At 35.5% G+C, this 20,266-nt stretch overlaps 2 protein-coding genes and 1 pseudogene across 2 annotated transcripts; all 3 read left to right on the top strand.

Annotated features, from left to right (window-relative positions):
• The first annotated feature begins 5,048 nt into the window (after positions 1–5,048).
• Positions 5,049–5,851, top strand: LOC100932699 (olfactory receptor 14C36-like). Its single transcript, XM_003766562.2, is given in 2 exon segments — positions 5,049–5,811; positions 5,814–5,851. Coding segments are annotated over 2 exon segments (801 nt in total).
• Positions 5,852–13,386: 7,535 nt separating this feature from the next.
• Positions 13,387–14,337, top strand: LOC100933220 (olfactory receptor 14C36-like). Its single transcript, XM_003766563.1, has one exon. It carries the CDS (start codon positions 13,387–13,389, stop codon positions 14,335–14,337), a length of 951 nt encoding a protein of 316 aa, XP_003766611.1.
• A 5,000-nt stretch (positions 14,338–19,337) lies between these two features.
• Positions 19,338–20,266, top strand: LOC111720168 (annotated as a pseudogene).

Here is a 20,266-nt window from a genome sequence, read left to right as displayed (position 1 = left end):
ACTTAGACAGTTTCCTGGAAGACAGAGAGATAAAAACTCTTGCTCAGTGAACACATACAATCAATATGTGTCAGGGCCAATATGTGAACCTAGATTTTCCAGACACCAAAGCTAACTCTTTACCAACCATTCCATTATACTACACGTCACATATTAACATGCATTTGTGTATATATATAATTATGTAAACCTGTACATATTATGTGTATACCCAAATATGTATGTATGATGAGTCAGTAGATGCCATATGTTCAAATATGACATTATTATTGTTTGACTTTTATTTATAAAGGGGACCCATGACATCATAGGTGATGTCTTGAGTTATGAGATGATTGGATTTGTACAGAATCATCAGCCTCACTCTTTCTGTGGCAGCATTGCATGATGAATAGTTCTTTGGTCTCAGAATTCAGAAGTAGGCTCAGGCATATACCAGCAGTGTGACCTGGGACAAAGCAATGACTCTCAGTGTTGGAAGCAATTAGCCAACCAAATTTCAGAAGAGAACCTGATCTGCATTTTTAGGTAGTGTTTTCTCACCTGGAATTTCTTACAGCAATAAAACCATAAGCCTGGTCTTAATCTCTGTCTTTATCAATCTTTCAATCCAGCTGTCTTCAAACAATTATTTTACTGAAATAATCCTTTAAGTCAAAATAATTATATTGTGGTCCCATAGGTTAATGTGTAGATAAAATTAATATCACAATGTTGAGATACCGTGAAAGGGAGGAAGATGATCAAAGACCTCTGTAATACTGCTGATATTTTGAAAGTTCAGAAGATCAAGTATGGAATTTGTCAAAAAAAGTGTGATATTAATCCAGAAGAAAAACAACTGGCACTTATAATAAATATGTTCATTCATATAATGTTTATATAAGTATATACAAGCACATGTCCATATGGTGCATCATGAACATGCACATATATACACATGTTACACATATATACATATGTGTGTATACACTCTTAATTTTATATGAAGGAGAATTAGATGGCAATATGGATAGAAAACTGGGTCTGAAGTCAGGAAGATGAATCTTTATCTTCCTCTTCTCCCCATTTGGGGTATTCTTGACAAAGATAATAGTTTGGTTTGCCATTTCCTTCTCCTGATCATGTTACAGAGGCAAACCAGGTTAAGGGATTTGCACAGGATCACAGTTAGTTAAGTGATTTCACTAATAAAAAGGCATCTTCTTGATTTCCATCCCAGTGCTCTAGCCACTATATTACCTAGATGCCCTATATGCTAGATATCATAAAACAAAAATCAAGCATCCCTTGCGCTGAAAAATGTCATTCTTGGAAAATGGATGTCATGTAAGAGTGGGGAAAGGTGGTCTTACATATAGCAAATGCACCAAGTGGGGTATTTCCTGAAGACCATGCTACTGGGAATCAAGGTAAGTGTATAAATGTGAGCAAAAGACTTCTAAATTACAGAAGAATTAAAGTTGAAATAGTGTACACAATAAGTCTAAAAACTTGATGGTAAGTTTCTATACTGATACTCTATTGATATTGGGCCTATGAATGGTTGCTATCCTTTCAAATTGGGTAGGAATCAAGAGACAGAGAGAAGGAAACAGAGACAGACAGGTAGAAAAAAGAGAGGCAAGGAAAGAAGCAGAAGAAAAGGAACAAGAGGGAGATGGAGAGAGGAAAGTAATGGAGAAGAAGAGGAAGGAAAAAGAGTCACAGAGTAGAGGAAGAAGGAGGGGGAGAGAGAAAAAGGGAGACAAAAACAGAGAGAGAGAGAGAGAGAAGAAGGAAGGAAGGAAGGAAAGAAGAAAGGAAGGAAGGAAAGAAGGAAGGGAAGGAGGGAGGAAGGAAAGAAGGGAGGGAGGAAAGGAGGAAAAAGGAAAAGGAAGGCAAGGGAAGAGTAACTGCAAATATTTACCAAGTAAACATAAAGTATCTTCTGTAGTGGGTAGAAAGGATTAAAAACGGGGAAATAAGATCACGTGTGAAACAAGGTTGCCCATTATCACCACTATTATTCAACATTGTACTAGAAATGTTGGCTTTGGCAATAAGAAAAGAAAAATAAATTAAAGGAATTAGAATAGGCAATGAGGAAATAAAACTATCCCTCTTGGCAGATGATATGATGATATATTTAGAGAATGCTAAAAAATCATCCAAAAATCTACTGGAAACAATTCACAGCTTTAGCAAATTTATAGAATATATTTTAAAAAACTGGGGCGAAGAGGATCAGGAAGGGCCTCATGTAAAAGGTGGGAACCTAAGATGTTTGAGGAAGAGAGGCATTCTGTGGTATAGAAGTTAGAATAGAAGGAATTCCTGGCATGGGGCACACAGCCTATGCAGATACAGAGGTGGAGTATGTGTGGTCAAATGTAAAACTGTTCAGAAAATATAGGGCAATTTAAAAACAATATGGAATACCAGAAGACTGACTGGAAGGATTTAAATGTCTGGCAGAATTATGTTCATTTCTCTCAAAGGTTATAATGAACAGTTAAAGATGTTGCAATTGGGAAGTCAAGGGGCCTGATTTGAGTTTTCAGGGATATCCCCAATGGCAATGACTACCATGAGTTCCCTAACACTAACAGGGAGGTTTCTGCCATCTCCAAGGTAAAAGCAGATGAGAACTTGAGCTGGTGTTGTGATCTTGGGAGTAAAAGGAACCAAAAGGCTATTAGAGATATTGGAAACTGCTAATAAAACTGGGAAATTCAGAATGCAAATGGGTAGAAAAAAAGGCAATAAATATATTAGTCCTTGAAATTTAGACAGAAAGAGAAAGGAAAAGACAAAGACAGGAAGAGAAGGAAGGAGGGAGGAAGAGAGAGAGAGAGAGATAGAGACAAAAGCAGAGTGGGGGGAAGAGAAGAAGAGAGAGAATTAACAAACATTTATTTCAGGAAAGAAGGTATTTAATGAATAGGACATGTTTGACTTTTACTAAAATGATATTGATAATAATCTTATTTCACTTAAATTGGGTTAGATAACATATCCTTCCAAAATCGATTATAGGAGAAGTTTCTCATTTCCAGGCAGCTTCACTAACACACTCAACAGAACTTTGAAGTGGTCCAACCATTATGGAAAGTAATTTGGAAGTATTCTTTGATAGTTGTGAAGACCGAGTTAGCACCTTGGATACCTTAGAATCAGCTGGAGTCGGGATAAGCAAAAGTCCTTGATCTTTATTCTTGGTCTTTTGGGTAGCTATAAGGGGAATGGACACAGGAATATCCACACCTTCTTTCTCTCTCTCCACAGCAAAAAAGTAACCCTCCCTTCTCTTACTCCACCCTCAAATCCCACTTACAATTCTCTGTCCACACCAACAGATCTAGCCAGCACAGAATAGTGGGGCAGGCCATTTTCCAAGCATATGCTAATAGAGTATTGTCCAATCAGTAGTTAGCCTTAAGTGCTTCATTGTCTAGCCTCAGTGCATGAACTCAAGAGTTTCAGCCCTTTACAGAGAGTTAGTAAACATTCATACCCTTTGTGAAAGAGATCTCACTAGTAGATATATTTTTCAAAACGGATGACAAAAAATAGATAAATAAAAAGGCCTTCTAGACACCAAAAATTTGTAGTTTTTTTTTGTTGTTGTTGTAGCACAAAACTATAAACTAAATCCTTATCAATAAATCAGGGAATGGCTAAATAAATTGGAGCACACATATGCACTGGCATGATACTCTTATAAAAGAACAAAACAGGATTAAGTAAAGTTATAAAAATTGATGCACGATTTGTAAAATGAGTATAACTAAGGAAAAAATATGTGCAATGATTACAACAATGAAAATGGAAAGAACTGAAACAAATGTATCCACATAGTAAGAAGGGAAATTATCACTAAGCTTGTTCTCAAAATGAGGGGAAAAACAACTCCTCTCACAATTTTTGTTGCAAAGACAAAGGATTGTGAGGATTGTACTTTGCACACAATGCCAGATTTTCTCAATGTATTACCTTGAAATCAAAAATGTGTAAGTTGAATTTGTTGATCTCCTTCTTCCTCTCTTTTTAAAAAAAGTATTTATTAAAAGGAATGTTTTAAGAAGGGTAGCAGTGGAGAGATTCACTGAGAAATCTAAGAACTCTGAAAATAAAAAAAAATGTGCAAAAATTATTTGAATTTAAACTTTAAAATACCCAAATCATATGATGGCAAAAATTGAGTCCTGTAAACTTCTTGCACATAAAAGATTTCTACTGAGATACCTGTCATTTGGAAACTTATGTGAAGGTTGGAGAATCAGACAGATAAGAATGTGTTTATTGGCAAATTCTTATGTAAGCAAATTTTAAGCAATCATAATAGAATTTACAGTGTCTACATCATAGGCACTATGCTATGTGTTTCATAAATATCTCATTTTTTTCTTTCTAACAAACATGAGAAGTAGGTGGTACTATTAATCTCATTTTAGAGTTGGAACAAGTGAATCAAACAGTGATTAAGTGACTTGTTCTAGATTCCATACCTGAAAAGTGTCTGAGACTGAAATCAAACTCAAGACTTCCTGACTCCAAGCCCAGTGCTTTATCCATTATACCACCTGGTGCTAGAGGCCATTAGAATTTACCTCCACTGGATCATCATAATATAAAGGTAACCATAAACACTCAAATACTCTGCCATCAGACACAACCCAGAATGGCTAAGTCAGGGATGGTCTGCATAACTGTTGACTGAAAACAACCATGATATAATAAGGAAAGGCTTTTATCTGATTAGTTGCCCAACAGTAAAATGTTCATTTACATCAAATTCCAAAGATGACCAATGTTTCCCAACATCATAAATGGTATGGATTTGGCTCATTAGAATAATGTCTATGTCAGGGATGAGGTCTCAAGTCCTTAATGTATTGAAGAGACAGCAATAAAGAATTATGTATAACACTCATTTGCTTCCCTAAGGACCCAATACATTATTCAAAAAGTTATGTGTACCAAGAATAATACACACCATAGCATCTTCAATTTTTGAAATATATTTATCCTTTTCTCCCTAGGTCCCCAGATAAAAGGTTCAGGAAATGTCTAACCTGACTGTTGTGAGTGAATTTCTCCTCATGGGGTTTTCGGATATTCGAGAGCTGCAGATCATCTATTCTTTGCTTTTCTTCCTGATTTTCTTGGCCACTGTGTTGGGAAATCTACTGATTGTCATCGTTACTACTGTTGACAGACGCCTACATACCCCCATGTATTTTTTCCTGAGGAACCTGTCCATAGTGGATGCCTGCTACATAACTGTGACTCTCCCTAAAGCATCTGCCAACTCCCTGTTGAACAGCAGGGCGATCTCAAAGAGTGAGTGTGTGGCCCAGATCTTCCTCGTGGTGTTCTTTGTATACGTGGAGTTGACCTGCCTCACCATCATGGCCCGCGATCGCTATGTCGCCATATGCCGCCCACTCCACTACACAGTAATCATGAGTCCCCGAGTCTGTGTGCAGATGACCTTGACCAGCTTGCTCACTGGCCTCCTGTATGCAGGGTTCCATACTGGTTACACATTTCGACTGCCTTTCTGTCGATCCAATGTCATCCAACAGTTCTTCTGTGACATGCCCTCTCTACTCAAACTCTCTTGTTCTGAGACCTTCAGTAATGAAATACTTATAATTGTCACTGGACTGGGGGTTGGGGGTGGCTGCTTTGCCTTCATCATTGCTTCTTATGTTCGCATATTTTCCACCGTGCTGAAATTTCCAGTGAAAGAAGACCAAAGAAAAGCCTTTTCCACCTGCATCCCCCATATCATCGTTGTACTGGTGTTTCTGATTTCAGGTTTTTATGTTTACCTCCGACCATCTTCAGTTTCTGCATCCATTGAGGACATGATTCTGTCTGTGTTTTACTCTGTAATACCCCCCTTTTTGAACCCCATCATTTACAGTCTAAGGAACCAACAGATAAAAGAGGCTGTGCAAACAGTGGTAAAGAGAAAGATTTTTTTCTAGACCATAACAAAAAGTATTTTTTTAAGCTTCCCAGTCTTCTTACTCTTTAAGTGTGCACTTATATTATTATTCTTTTTACACTTACTTTCTATATATTCTGTCATCCAGTAACAGTGCCTGTTTTGTTGTTCTTTCCTTGCAACAATGCATCCCTTGATTATGGGCACTGTCACTTACTCTTCCCCACATCTGGAATGTCCCATCTTTTTTCTGCCTCCCGGCTTCTCTAGTTTCCTCTAAGAGGAAATACAAATCCCATATTCTGTAAGAGTTCTTTTATCTTCACCTTCCTCACTACTAGTGACTTCTTTTTGATCATGCCTCATTAATCTTTCTACAGTTTTTTGTAACATGTTCTATTAGAATGTAACCTATTAGAATTTTAAGGCAGGGATAATGATCTTCCTTATTCTTCCACTGAACCCTTTAAAATCTCCTCTCCTCAACATTACGGTGCCTACAGAAACCTATAGAGTTCAAGATCCCTTTCCCCCTTACGGATGCTATCTTATCTATTCTTCCCCTCTCCAGCAATGTTCGCTGACTGAGAACATTGAATCAAGATTAGCATGTCTACATTTCACACCTGTGTTTTTTAGGATAAAATTATCTTCATGATAAGTAAAAAAAAAAATCATTAGCTTTCCTGATTTGGGAGGAGAAAATATTCCTGCTAGTATCTGAGAAATTGAAACTTTCCTTTCACTAATTTATTATACTTTGTCAGGCTTACCATATGTTTTCCTGGCTCTTCATCTCCTCTTTAAGTCCACATGTCTTTTATTCTACCCCCATTACATTGATCTTCATCTACATTTGCTCCACTGTGATTCCTAAATCTGGTTGCTCATTTACTTAGAATTACTTAATGTAAGTATATCTTCTTAATACTTAAAGTAATTCTTAGACCCCTAATTTTTCTGCATGCAATTTCTTTTAAATGAGGTATACTTATCCTTATTTCCAGTCATAAGATTCATTCCTTGCCATTCTAAGACTTTCCATTCTTGGTGAAATACTTACTAATAGTCATGGGATCAAATGTGACTCCTTGAATTAGGACTTCTTCATAGAACTTAGCTTATAGATTGTGAGTTTGCTTAGACTAATAATAATAATAAATCAATAAGAATAATATGTGACACTTACATAGCACTTTAAAGTCTGGAAATCATCCTATAAATATTAATTTTCTTATCCTCAAAACATTTTGTGATTATTTTTAAGTCATGTACAACTCTTCTTGATCTCAGTTGGGTTTTCTTGGCAAAAATACTAGTGTTTGCCATTTCCTTCCCCAGCTCATTTTATAGATGAAAAAACTGAAGCAAACAGGGTTAAGTGACATGTTCAGGGTCACATGGCTAGTAAGTGTCTTAGACAGATTTGGACTCAGGAAAATCAGCTTTTCTGACTTCAAACCTGACACTTCATCTACCACTTTTCTTACCTACCTCAAGAATATGTGAAGGTAAGTACTATTACTATCTCTACTTTACAAATAAGGAAACAGATAAGTAGAACTTAAATGACTTACACAGGGTCACAGAGCTGGTATGTGTCTGAGGATGGATTTCAACAGAATCTGTAAAGTAACACACACAATCACTACACACAAGGTGAATGAAAGTTATGGCAACCAATATAATGGAACACTATGTAAGGAGCCAAACTTGTCTCCAAAGAAGAGATTATAAAATCCATGTTCTCTTCTTAGAGGATATGGCAGGTTGGATCTGGATAGTAATATATAAGTATACACACACATACATACATACATAAATATGTATATCGATATAGAGGTGAATCCATATATGTATATTTGTGTGGGCATATATGTATTAATATATACTGATATATGCATATATAATATATATCAGTATGTGTATTGATGTATGCATGTATATGTAATATATATTAATGTATGTATTAAAATATGTATTGCTATATTGCTTAGCTGTTTTTGCATTACTTTTTCTCTTTTACCATTCCACCTTCAACTACATGATAATAAGCTTTTTCTCCTTGGAAATGTTGTACAGTATTGCTGCTATGTTTTTAAAGACAACCCCTACTTCCCAATTACCTCCATTTCCATTTCTTTCTGAGGTAAAAGAATTTTGGTTTATAGATAATGGCTTAAAATAAAAAGAAAAGGCTGAAATAAGTGGTTTTCAAATGAGAAAGTATATATCATTAAGAAGTCACAATATCTTATTTTCCTAGAGGCTGGTAAATCTCAAAAAGGGATAAAAAATGTATGTGTATTTTCCATCAAGGAAGAAGAAACAGTTTATAAGAAACAAAATCCAAGAAACAAGTCAGTAATATAATACGTCATGACTTTTTTGTTGCTGCTAACATTTAAATAATACTTACTATGGATTAAGTGCTTTACAAATATTAGTAGATTTAATCCTCACAACAATTCTGTGAGGTAGATGCTATTATTGCACTCATATATAGTTGAGAAAACTGAGGTAAACAGAGATTAATTTACTTGCTCAGGGTCAAACAGCTTGTAAGGTTTCCTGACTCTAGGTTTAGTGCTCTATTCACTACATTCTTCAGCTTCCTATGACTGGATGCAAAGTATTCAGATGAAATAGGTTACACAAGAATAAAAGCAATTTGGCACTGAATATTTATATTATAGTACCCCCTATGGGAGTTTTCTCATCTTGAAGTTATCCTGACAGCTTGGGTTCCCAGAGAGGCAGGAAGCTACAACTTTCCCCAGACTTCTAGAGGTCATCCTGAGGAAATAAAATTTGTATTACAATTATTTATGAAGCCCTACTGCTGTGCTTCCTATTAATTGTCAGCCAATACCTTCGATTAGATTTTAGAAAAATGTATTAACTGATAGGATAATCATTTTGGCCAGATAGAATTAAAAAAAAAAAACTTTCCCGATTACATGTAAAAACAATTTTAATATTTTTTTTCACATTTGGATGGTTGAAATTCTCTCCATCTTTCCTCTCCCCCTTTATTGAGAAGGCAAGCAATTTCACATATTTTACATGTGTAGTGATGCAAAATACATTTCCATGTAAATAATTCTGTGAACAAAAATACAGCCAAACAAATAAAAAAATAAAGAAAGTAAATAAAAATATCTTTGATCATCATTCAGGTTCTATCACTTCTCTGCAGCTAGACCTTTTCATCATAAGTCCCACAGAATTGCCTTAAAGCACAGTATGGCTGAAAATAATTATTACAGTAGAACATCATTAAAAGTTGCTCTTACTGTGTATAATGATCTTCTACTACTGCTCATTTCACTTTATATCAATTCATGTTAAGTCTTTTTCATGTTTTTTTCCCTGAAATCAGCTTGCTCATCATTTCTTAATTCAGTATTTTATTTTCCCAGTTATGTGTAAAAATAATTTTAACATTCCCTTTTAAAACTTTGTTTTCTAGATTCTCTCCCCTTCTTCCTTCCTTCACACTTCTTTTGAGCAATTCAACATAGATTTTATATGTGTGGTCATACAAAATATTTCCATAGTAGTCATGTTGTAAAAGAAAACATAAATAAAAAAAAACCCTTCAAGAAAAATAGAATTAAAAATATATTTCAATTTGTATTCAGACACCATCCATTGTTCTCTGGATGTTTACAGAATTTTTCATCATGTTGATCTTAATTTCTTTGTTTTCATAAAATTATTTAATTGAATTTTCTGATATATATTCACCTTCATAAGAACAGAGAAATACAGACATTTCATGCATAAAATGTTAACTATAATTTATATATTATTTCATCATTATTACTTATATATAACTTTCAGTCAATAATAATGTAGGATTCAAATTACTGAATTACAAAAACTCAAAATTGGAAAGAATATCAGTTCTACTCATATTTGAATAAGAATTTTCCTCATAACATGCCTGACTGATCGTCAGTCACCCAGCCTTTGATTGAGAACCTCTGGTAAGGGGCAGCCTATTCCATTTTAAAACAGCTGTAAATATTAGGAAGACTTTTTTTTTAAATAGTAAATAAATTTATGCCTGAAAGTTCTTTTCTTCCAAATTCTTTCATCTTTGATATTGACTCTTACATATTAAATTTTCTGGTAAGTTCAGGCTGATTAATAGAAGGTCCTGAAAATCTGCAAATTCATTGAATGTCCTTTTTTTCACTTTCAAAATTATAGACAAATTTGTTGAATATGATATTTAACATGTATTGGTCATCCTGCCATGTAGGGGAGGGGGTCGGGGGAAGGAGGGGAAAAATTGGAACAAAAGGTTTGGCAATTGTCAATGCTGTAAAATTACCTATGCATATAACTTGTAAATAAAAAGCTACTAAAAATTAAAGAAAAAAGAAAATTCAAAATATATAGTAGGTTCCAGTGAATATATAGTGAATAATATAGTGATACAGGAGAGTAATGAGTATTGATGAGGGTTTTAGTGAAAACTTTATGCAGGAAATGGTAAATTGAATGATTAAAAGAGAGGAAGGGGATGGCAGTTCTTATATGTCATTGCCTTCTAAATTTTAACAAATCTTCAATAAACCTTCACTATATTTTACACAAAATTTTTGAAGCTCTTTTGCTTCTATGTAAACCAAAGTCATAACATAGCCACAATACAATCTGTTTCAACTGAGCTAACAAGCTAAACTACTCCTCAGGGCAGTTGGATCTCTGCTCTTCTGCCTTTTGAAGAATGACTGAAAGGGATTTATTCTGCTCTTTTGAGGGAAATTGAGAGATGATGAATCCTACAACTACAACACATATTTATTCCCATGCACATTAATTAATATTTCTTGAATTCCAACCCAGTGCATCTGAGAGGTCTTTTTTTTTTTGGCACCTTGTCTTTTCTACCCAGAAAAAGACCTCAGGACGCTGATCTCTGCCTCTCTGTATTTGGCTGACAAGCAGGAACACTGTCCTTGGGGAAATGCAAGGAATATCTAACGAAGTTGAAATTGTCCTATGGGGCCATTCTATCAAAAGTGCTGTCCACTTATAGCTACAAATATAGTGGGGAAAATCAAGGGAAAACCAGCTCACCAGCCAAAAAGAACAGAATTTTCATTGCCAGACAAGAATGAAAAGTGTATAATTATTTGCCAAACCAGCCTTAATTGGGAGAATTCTGAGTCTTTTTGATTGCAAAGGGATTCAGTAATATCATCTTTGAGCAGCTCACATTGCAGAAGCTAACAGCAAGGTTTTATTCAGGTTAGTAACAATGGTTTAAATGAAATGCTTTCCCCCAACTCCATTCTTCTTGGTACATTTTTTCTTCCTTTTTCCCCTCTCTCTCTCCTTTCCTCATTCCTTCCTTCCTCCCTCCTACCCTCCTCCTTTCCTTCCTTCCTTCCTTCTTTCCTTCCTTTTTTCTTTCCTTCCTTCCTTCCTTCCTTCCTTCCTTCCTTCCTTCCTTCCTTCCTTCCTTCCTTCCTCTGTCCCTTCCTCCCTTCTTTTCTTCTTTCTTTCCTTTTACTCTCTATTTTACTTATTCTATCTGTCCTTCTTTCTTTTTGCTTTCTCTCTTTATTTCTTCATTTATTTCTTCTTCATTTCTCTCTTTTTTCTACCTCTTTTATTTCGTCTCCCCCTGTCTTCCTTCTTTTCTTTTTCCTTTCTTCTTTTGTTCCTTCCTTTATTCTTTCCCTCCTTCCTTCCTTTCTTTTCTCTTTCTTTTTCTCCATCTTTTAATGATAGCTAATATGGCCATTCATTTTAAGTGAATATACAAATGTATATAGATTTTTATGCTGTTTTTTTAATGGGTGGGGAAGGAAAGTGGGACAAAATTCAGAACTGAAAAAGAAAAAACTGATACATACACATGTGTGATTACGTATGTATGAAGACATTCAATATAACAAACAATGTAGCTTCTATGTCAGAACCTGATTGTTACTACTCTCAAAATTATATCTGGAATGATTAGCAGGATGCCTTTCAAAAAAGCCTGGAAAGACTTCCATGAGCAGCTACAAAGTGATATGTACTGTTGACAAAGTAACAGCAATATTATATGATGATTAGCTGTGAAAGATACAACTTTTCTCACCATTACAACAATACAAGAGAACATTACAGGACTTATGATGAAAAAATGCCATTTTCCCAGAGGTAGAAGTGTCAGAATGCCAATTGAAGCATTCATTTTTTTACATTCTTTTTCAGTCTCTGCTTTCTTTCACAATATGATTATTATAGAAATGTTTTCTATGACAATGCATATATTTAATTGCTTGAATTTTTGATGGAGTAGTTCTGGTGGAAAGTGAAGAAGAGAATATCAAGCATTGTTTTTACATGTAAATGGGGAAAAACAAAATACAAAATAAAAAAGCAAAAAAATTAAAATGTTATCATGGAAAATTAATGATGAAGAAATATCTGCCTAACAATTTTCTCAAACTCCTTCAAAGTCTTCTTTAGGGAAGTAATGGACATAAAAGAAAGAAGGATGGGATATCAGAACAGTGTGTTTCCTTGAATACCATGCTAAGTGAAACAAGGGTACTGCTGAACGGTCATAGGCTACTCATTTTTGCTTGAAAGATGCATCTGCATGGTAGAAAATAGAAATGACAGGATGAGGAGAGCCCATGATCAGATCTGGTGAAAATTAAATGAAGCAAGAATACCCAGAGGAGCATAGAGTATGGCAGAACAGGTTAGCATATTTTATAACCCTTCTCCTCCTGAATAATGGAAATATATCATTGCTTATATTTCCCATATACTTGCAATACCTTCTTTCAGTTAGTGTGAGACTGGATAGAGGGCATTGGTAAGGCGAGAGATTATGGTTTCTTTCTCCACATCAGCAAAATCAACAAGTATTTTTGAAGCTATGTCTTTTTAAATTTCTCACTTTTCCTTCTAAGCTGTTCACAGTTATTAATGAAAGTTAGATGATCATGGAAAAGGAATATAAAGAGAAATTAAGACAACATCTCAGAGGATTTAAAAATTAAAGATCATCAGTTCCATTGTTGGCTTCTCACCTAGGCCAGATTGTCTGTGCTGATGCATTCATTCACAGAAAAAAGGAAGTTAATGTAGGGTCTTTCTTAGGATGACTTTCCTTCCTAAAGTATTAATTTTTTATGGAATTTCCAGGTCAGGAATTTCCAGGTGCAGAAATTTCCTTTACTAGTTCAGATTTTCATCTCCCATAAAAATCTTAGTGAGTTTCCTTTAGAGATAACCTGATATGGATTACTATCCGTATATACTAGGGGCCATGAAACCTGTTCAGATATCCTTTTTGCAGTAAAGATAAAAATGGAATAAATTCTTCTATTCTTTGCAAATATTGTATCCTTAATAATTGCTGATTGATGGGCTGATTGATTTTTCCTTGGTTCTCTAGGTCACTCAGTGCGTGAAAGAGTTGTAAAATGTCTAACTTGACCAACTCCATGACTGAATTTCTCCTTATGGGGTTTTCTGATACCAGAGAGCTGCAGATATTATATTCTTTGCTTTTCTTTCTCATTTACTCAGCAGGCCTAATGGGAAATCTCCTCATTGTCATCACCACCACCATGGACAGGAGACTCCACACCCCTATGTACTTTTTCATTAGGAATCTGTCCATTGTGGATATCTGTTTCATATCAGTAACTGTTCCCCCAGCATCCATTAATTCCATGGTAAACAACAGGATTATTTCAATTACTGGATGTGCAACTCAGATATTTCTGCTAGTCTGGATGGCCTATGTTGAGTTTACTTTGCTCACTGTCATGGCCCGTGATCGCTATGTTGCCATCTGCCATCCACTTCTTTATCCAGTGATCATGAACCCTCGGATCTGCCTGCAGATGACCTTAACCTGCTTGCTCACTGGCCTTTTGTATGCAAGTTTCCATACTTGTTTAACATTTCAATTGTCTTTTTGCCAATCCAATGTGATCCACCAGTTCTTCTGTGATATCCCCTCTCTACTCAAAATCTCTTGTTCAGAAATATTCTTCAATTTGGTATCTTTACTTGCCTCTGCTCTGGTGATTGGAGTTGGCTGCTTTGCTTTCATCACTGCATCTTATATTCACATATTTTCCACTGTGCTCAGATTTCCAGTGAAAGAAGACCAAAGAAAAGCCTTCTCTACTTGTATCCCTCACATCGTTGTAATTACTTTGTTCCTTATTTCAGCCTCCTATGTGCATTTACAACCACTTTCAGATTCTGGGTCAATAAAAAATATAATCATTTCAGTATTCTATTCCATAGTACCGCCCTTTCTGAATCCTATTATATACAGTCTAAGGAATAAGCAGATAAAAGAGGGTATAAGAGTAGTAATGAAGAGAACAGTTGTTTTTTTTTTAATGAATAAAGCATAAATTCTACTTCTTTCCCAATGTTGTTGATCTTAATTTTTTTTTAATAAATAAAAACTCCCATATAAATCTAAGTGTGTGTGTGTGCATGTGTCAACATGTACAGAATTTTGTTGGTTTATTGATTGCTATTTGTCTGTTGATGGGAAGAGATGAATCACTGGTCTAAATGAATAAAACATCTCTAGAATCAACTTTGACATTATAAACTTCAGTATCATTCATTAATGAGGCTCATTCAACAATTCCAAATAATTCATCCAAGAATACATCCAAAATATCCAAGAATTCCTTTAGCTCTTAGGTGGCCTTTGCCAGCTCTGCTTATGATATATAAATATGGAACGTATAACACATGTGATTCAAAAGTCCCCCCCCTCCCAGCTGCCAAGGTAGATTCACACAGATACCTCTGTTCCCTTAGACAAGGAAGATTTCATCCCATCAGAAGTATACTAAGGGTATTCCTGAAGATTCATGGTATGTCTTTTTGTTTTCTTTTTAAAGTGACATGAATTTTTGGTATATGATTGTGATTGAATACAGTATACTGTGCTATAAGAAATGACAAGCTCAATAATCTTAGAAAATTTAAAAGGAATAATAAGTTGTACATAATAGATTTCTAGTTTCAAGTGTGATCATTTTTTAAAAATATTCCTTTTAAATATCTAATAAAATTATCAAGTAAATTCTCTTTCTGGCTTTTGCTTTTTTCTTTCTTCCTTCCTACCCTAAAGGTGGCTACCATTTTACACAAATATGTACACATGCAAGTCTTTCCATGCTTTTTAATGTCAAAAGTGTAGAGAATTCAATGGCAGTGTAATAGATGATAATGACTGTGGTCATGTATGAAACAGAAAAATATAGATTTGAGGAATCCTATGTCTTTCAAACTATGTGAACAATTTGTAAATGTTGCTGGCAACCATTTTTCAGTGGTATGTGATATTTTATAACTCTTTTGAGATTTTCTTGGTAAAGATTCCTTCTCCAGCTCATTTTATAAATGAGAAAAATGTTGCAAATACAGCTAAGTGAGCTGTCCAACATCACACTGCTGGTAAATGTTTGAGGTCAGATTTGAACTCAAGAAGATGTCTTCCTGATCATAGGCTGACTTGTCCACTGTATTATGTAATTGCCTAACTTAGGACTACTTTTTATTAATAAGAAATACAAAGACATAGTTGAAAAATTTAAAAAGCAAAGGACTTTATTTTATATTCCCAAATGGCAAATTCTCCTTTCTGAGAAAATGACAACATTAAGTAATTTTCCTTAGCATTTTATTAAGGTTTTTTTTTTGGGGGGGAATAATATTTTATTTCCCTCCCATTATATATGAAACAACTTTTTATATTTGCTTTTAAAACTTTGAGATCCAGATTCTCTCCCTTGCTTTCTTTTCATGCCCCTCATTGAGAATGCACATGTGAAATTGATAAGGATGGGGTAATAATACCTAGTTCAAAATAAGTTGTCAAAAGAAAGGTTTGTTTGGGAGAAGAATTTACAGACAATATAAGAGATTAAAATAAGCACCAGGAGTGGCAAATTTAAAATAGACTTGAAAGAATATATAGTTAGGAGAGGAATTTGGAAGAATCCACTAAAGGAATATTCCATGAGGTCTAAGAATGCCAGAGACTGGCAAGTTAGATTAATAGAGGAGTTTAGCAGGCTAAGCAGAGTTAGCCAGAGTAAGGAGAAAAGCACCATTGAAGAGAAGACACTATGAGAGAGAGAGACTAGCTTCATAGTGGGCTTAGTCCTGAAGCAGATCTTTTATACAGGAAATTCAACCATGTTTTGTTTTGTTTTGTTTTTTTTTTCCTTTGTTTGTCTTTTCAGAAAACTAGAGAAGTAAAGGCAAGAATTCAGAGGGAGGAATCAAGGAGCCAGGTGGCTGGCCAGGTCCCAGACCTGTCTAAAGATATGCTAATCAATATCTCAAAAGGTTGTTTAAAGATATCTAAAAAATGGGGAAAGACTATGGGGACTGATAAAGAGTTCCCTTTTAGAAAGTCTAGGAATAACCTGTTAATTGTTGCTTCCTGAATGGGAAAGTATCATTCCCTACTCTTTGATTTGCAAGAGAAATCTTCCTAAAAAAACAAAAAGAGGAGTGATCATCCCTAAACAGGATGCAGTTTTGGAGACAATGCTGATGAGATACTTGTTATACTTAAGTATAGAATCTCCCTAGACACTAGGATATCGCGGGGAGAGTATTACAGAAATAAACTTAGGCCAAAGGAGTACACAAGTTGGTTACCAGAGCACAAAAGTGGAAATTAGCACAGGATCAGTTTTCTCCTTCCTGGGGACTCACTGGGTAGTATTTTGTTGTGGTCCATTTGCCCCCCCAAACCAATCACTTTCCCTCCAAACAAATGGATCCCCAAATACTTTTGGGGGATGGTTTTATTTCCTGAAAATACATCCTATTAGGAATGGATGTAGAATCATTCAACAGGGTCCCAGATTAGAGAGATGATGAGCTGGAGTTGAGGGTGGGCCAGGAGATCCCTGAATCTGGTGGATTTAGTTGTTGGGTGCTAATCATTTGAATTGAAAAAGCCTAGAAGAAAAAAGCCTAACAAACAGAAGTTAGGAATAGTAGCATAGCAGACAGCAAAGGGGTCACTTGTGATGTGATCTATGGTGAGGGATTTGTCACCAAATGATGGCAGACTCCAAAATCTGGGGCTTGGTTATGTGAAGAATTCACAATCGCCATTCTCTTTGGCAAAAAGTAGCTTTATTTAGAAAATAGATTATAGACAAAATGGAGAGATACAATAAACACCAGACTGAGTAAATATGAAATACAGTTGGGAGAGCATATGATAGACAAGTTCCTTAGTGAAACTCACAATTATCCAGTAGAAAGGGAGCCCCATGAAGTTGGGGCATACCCTTAGCAGGCAGGCTTAATCCTGAAAAAAAAATTAGCATCCTAAAGGAATTAGCTGTAAGGAGCAGAACTGGGTTTGGGAAGCATAGAAGAGTTAGAGAAGATGCCATGTGATATCGGAGAAGGGAAGGGGAAAGACACCATGAGTCAGAGTGCTATGGTGGGCTGACCCAAAGGATAGTAGCAGCAAAGGCATGGGCCATAAGTTGTTTTATAGGGAAAATCCAGCCTCATGGACATGGCTAGGATTCCTGAAAGGACATGGCAAGAGGAGACTACTCCAGACCGCTAGAGAAAGTGGGGCTCAGGAGTTTGACATATCTTGGATTTCTTACTGGATCATCTGCCTAGAAGATGTGATCATGGAGCTACACTGTTCTCTATCAGAACCTTCTGCCTCCTTGCCTCAGGGATCAATTCCTTAGCTTCTTTTACTCCAAAACAATATCCAGGTCTTATCAGCTGGATGGCCAAATACACAAGTACCAAAGTGTTTGAAGGACTTAGCCATTGGCTAGTGAGAATAACGGACAGATTTCAGGCTTTTTCCTACTCTGACTAAACTTTTTCTTATCCCTCATTGAAAAGAGACTACGGGGAGGGGCAGGGAGAGCTAGAGAAAGAGAGAGAGAGAGAGAGAGAGAGAGAGAGAGAGAGAAAGCTCTAAGAGCAGAGCTATCATCCGGGAGATGTATTTAAAGGAGCAGGAAAAAAATGACTTAAGGAGGTGTGAGAAAGACTGGGGATGCCAGACAGAGTGGAGATAATAATCAATTTTAAGTGTTTTAGTTACAATTTGGGTTATTTGTGACATGAAGACTAGTCAACTGTAAAGAACTGGGCAGGCCAAAACAAAGTATGATCTCTTTTAGTAAAGACTGCTGTTCTTGTTCTGGCCTGGCTCTTCTTTCTGAAGAATTTTATTTGTATCAGAAATAAATATAGGCTTAATTCAGGAGATATAAATTTAAAAAGTAATTTTCAGAAAGGGAGATCTAATTGAGGCACCCAACTTTTCCTTAATAGTGATCTTAGAATAATCCTCTGGGGGAAAAAAACTTCTATATATATAAGGCATATATGTAAAGTCTCTGTGACACTATTTTCCTACACAAGTATTCCTCTTTGGAACAGATTTTAGAAGGAAACACTTTTAGGAGTCGCGTGGGCACAAAGTATTAGACCTTGAGTAGGTCTGAAAATCTGGCCTAATAAATACATCTAATAAATCTTCTAGTCTGAAACTAGTGAAAAAGCCCTTGAATGGCATTCTTTGCAGACTGATGCAGGTGTGAAGTGAAGTGAGGAGGACCAAAAGATCATTGTATACAGCAACAATAAGTTTATGTGATGATCAACTCTCTGGATTTGGCTGTTTTTCAACAATGAGATGATTCAAGGCAATTCTCATAATTTTGTGATGGAGAGAGCCATCTGCCTTCGGAAAGACACACATACAGATAGATAGAGACAGAGACAGAAACAGAGAGACAAAGAGAATTATAGGGACTGAATGTAGACCAAAACATGATTTTCATTTTTTGTTGTTGTTTACTTGTTTATTTTTTCTTTCTAATTTTTCCTTTTGGATCAAATTTTTCTCATATAGCATGATAAATGTGATTAGAAAAATTGCTCATGTCTAACCTATATTGGATTACTTGCTGTCTAATGGAGAGGAAGGGGAAGGAAGGGGAAAAAATTGGAACATAAAGTTTTGCAAGGTTAAATGTTGAAAATTCTCTTGGCATGTATTTTGAAAAAAAAAACAAGCATTATTAAAAAAATAATAATTTAATAAATGGAATTTCCAGGTGCAGAACTTTTCTTTACCAGTGCAGATCTTCATATCCCACAAAAAACTATAGAATTTTCTTCAGAGATAAACGTATTTGCTCAGGCTCATATAGTCAGTACATGCAAAGGGTTTTGCTGCATGTCATGTCTTATGCGGGAAATATAAAAATGGAACAATTTATTTTAGCCTTTGCAAATATTGTGTCCTTAATATTTGCTGATTTGTGGACTGATTGATTTTTCCTTGTTACTCTAATTCACTCAGGGAAGAAAGAGTTGCAAAATGTCTTACTTGACCAACTCTAGGACTGAATTTCCCCTTATGGAGTTTTCTCCACCAAAGAGCTGCAGATCTTATATTCTTTCCTTTTCTTTCTTATTTATTCAACAGAATTGGTGGGAAAATCTCCTCATTGTCATCATCACCACCATGGACTGGAGACATCATACTCCCATGTACTTTTTCATTAGGAATCTGTCCAGCATGGATACCTCTTTCATATCAATAACTCTTCACCCAGCATCCATTAACTCCATGGTGAATGATAGTTATTTCACTTAGAGGATGTGCAAATCAGATATTTCTCTTAATTTGGGTTACATACGTTGAGTATACTTTGCTTGTTGCCATGGGCTGTGTTCTCTATCTTGCCTTATACCATCCACTTATTTATCTAGTGATTATGAAGCCTTGTGCCTGCATGCAGATGACCTTAACCTGCTTTTTCATTGGCCTTTTGTATGCAGGTTTCCATAGCTTACAAATTTCACCTTTTTCCCAACCCAATGTTATTCACAGATTTTTCTGTGACATCCCCTCTTTACCCAAGCTCTCTTGCTCAGAGATATTCAATAATGTAATATTTGTACTTGCCTCTCTTCTGGTGATTGGGGTTGGTTGCTTTGCCTTTATCACTGCATCTTATATTAGCATATTTTCCATTGTGCTCAATGAAAAAAGATAAAACAAAAGCCTCCTTTACCTGTATCCCCCACATCATCGTTCTTTCCTTGTTCCTTATTTCAGTGTCTTCTGTGCACCTACAACAACCTTCAGATTTTGGGTCCATTAAAGATATGATCTTTTCAATATGCAATGCTCTAGAACCACCCTTACTGAACTCTATCATATATAATCTGAGTAATAATCAAATAAAAGAGGCTACAAAAATAGTAATGAAGAGACCTCTTTTCTTAATGAACAAAGCATAA

This window comes from Sarcophilus harrisii, chromosome 3 (assembly GCF_902635505.1).
Source record: "Sarcophilus harrisii chromosome 3, mSarHar1.11, whole genome shotgun sequence".
Taxonomy (NCBI): domain Eukaryota; kingdom Metazoa; phylum Chordata; class Mammalia; order Dasyuromorphia; family Dasyuridae; genus Sarcophilus; species Sarcophilus harrisii.
This window is presented reverse-complemented; position numbering and strand designations above follow the sequence as displayed.